Here is a 1,992-nt window from a genome sequence, read left to right on the forward strand (position 1 = left end):
CACCTCAGCCTCCCAAAGGCGCGGGATTACAGGCTGAGCCACCGAGCCCGGCTAGGTGTTACATTTTTAAATGTGGAAGCTTCAGGAAACGCCAGCCAGGCAGGGACACATGAACGGCTGCCGTAGTGGCTGGGTTCACTCTGGGCTGGCCAGGAAGGAAGGGAGAGGCCCCAGCGAGGTTGGCCTTGGCTGTGTCATCATACAAGGGAACCAGAACCAGGGGGCTTGAGGGACTGGGGGGGGCGGAAACAAGGCAGGGCATCCTGACAGGAGGCCCAGGTGGGACGGCTCCAGGTGACAGCAGGCTGAGGGGCACACCCTGGAGGTGGCCATGAAGACCGGCCCATCCGGAGGAAAGAGGGCCCGTGAGGGGCAGGGCTGAGGGGTCAGGCAGCCCCCAGAGGTCACTTTGCATTTTTAGAATAGACTTGGTAGAGGGCCCAGGCTGAAAGGAGCTGGAGACGACTGCTGCTGATGGGGTTTGTCTCCTTAGAGCCGACTTGGATGCCAAGGCCACACCTCGGAAGGGTCTGACCTCAGAGAGCCAGGACTCTTCGCCTTCAGCAGTTTCCGCCTCCAGCACTGCAGAGTCCTGATCCAGACCAAGGTGAGTGGCCACAAGGGGCCTTGGGAGGCTGTACCCACACTGCAGCCCGTGCCTCTGCCTCCAAGTCACTTAGTTATTCCTTTAATTCTCGTGGGCTGATGAAAAACAAACACTCACACTATCTAGGGCATGCAGGCAGAGCAGTGGTGCCACCGCAGGTGCCAAGGAACATGTCCTCCATGAGGACCTGTGGGGCCCAGGACCCGGGAGTTAAGGGGATCTCCCAGAACTGGCAGGAAGGGCCAGGCAAAGGCAGTGGATGCTGGGCAGTGATGAGGGGGGCAGGGAGGCAGGCCCAGGCTGACTGTGGACTCCCGAGGGCAGCTGGAGGACCAGTTGGCAGGTGGCCCCCTTGGCGGCTGGCAAGGCCCTGCTGCCTTTCCGCCTCATCACAGAGGGCTCAAGGCAGGGAGAAGGTGATGGCAGGAAAGGGGCCTTCATCCCGCAGCCCTCTCTTGCTGGAGAGGAAAAGCCTTTCTGGGCTGGGGTCTCAAACCCACCTTTGGATCGAGTATTGGAGGAGGGGCAGGATGGCTGGGTCCAATTCGCTGGGCCTGCTGCTCAGCCCGGAAACCACACAGACGTGCTGTGAGGCCCAGGAGGCAGTGGGAGTGGCTCTTGGGTGGCCATCAGCATGGAGTCGTTTGCAAGGAATTGCAGCGGGTGGCCAGCCCCAGGCCCAAAGTGGCTGAGCAGAGCTGGGATGGCAGGGGCACAGGTGCTATGGCATGAGGGACAGATGGGGCAGCTTCTGAGCTAGTGTGGCTCTGCCCAGCTGGCATGGGGAAAGTGCTGTAGGGTCAGCACTCGGGTGATGGGTGTCGGGTACTGTGGGGTTCCCCGGAGAGGACCCAAAGGCCAAGGAGGGGTGCAAGGCAGATACCACGCCTGACCACTGTCCTCTCCTCAGCTTTCAGGGCATCCTGGCAGCCAGCAAGGGAGCCTGGCGACGTACAGCCTCTTCCTGAAGACCCCTCTTCGTGGCAGAAGGCAGCACATCACAGTTCCAAGGAAGATGTTCACACCACAAAACCTAAAACTGATGCTATTTAAGTGATGTTTGCTAAAAACCAGCAGCACCTTGCACCCTTGTGGAAAATTGTACATTTCTTCCTAGGGGGAGGGGGGATTGGTACTGGAAACCAGAACGATTTTGTGGCGACACTTCCCGGGATCTCTGTGGAGACCGTCATGCTCCATGCTTCAGGTCTAGCCAAGAGGAATAAGGGTGCATCTTAACAGAGCCAGGCATCCCAGGGACAGGGAGGTTTCTGGCACTGTGGTAGGCTGCCAGGGTGCAGGTGGCACCCATGGCCCACACACATCTAGTGCTGCTGGCTCATGGTGGATCCCTGGGCTGGGCCCCAAGCCTGGCTTCTGGGTTT

The 1,992-nt window shown here is 59.8% G+C and overlaps 1 protein-coding gene across 1 annotated transcript in view; it reads left to right on the forward strand.

Moving 5' to 3' along the window:
• Positions 1-1,698, forward strand: part of CUNH14orf79 (chromosome unknown C14orf79 homolog) — a 4,545-nt gene extending 2,847 nt beyond the window's left edge. Inside the window, exons 3-4 of the mRNA XM_021711074.1 lie at positions 494-607; positions 1,518-1,698. Coding sequence (XP_021566749.1) covers positions 494-607; positions 1,518-1,664 — 261 coding nt within the window. The 3' untranslated portion in view covers positions 1,665-1,698. The remainder of the gene's footprint in view (positions 1-493; positions 608-1,517) is intronic.
• The last annotated feature ends 294 nt before the right edge of the window (positions 1,699-1,992 follow it).

This window comes from Carlito syrichta, unplaced genomic scaffold, assembly GCF_000164805.1.
Source record: "Carlito syrichta isolate Samal-C Ts95f unplaced genomic scaffold, Tarsius_syrichta-2.0.1 Scaffold301850, whole genome shotgun sequence".
NCBI classification, from domain to species: Eukaryota; Metazoa; Chordata; class Mammalia; order Primates; family Tarsiidae; genus Carlito; species Carlito syrichta.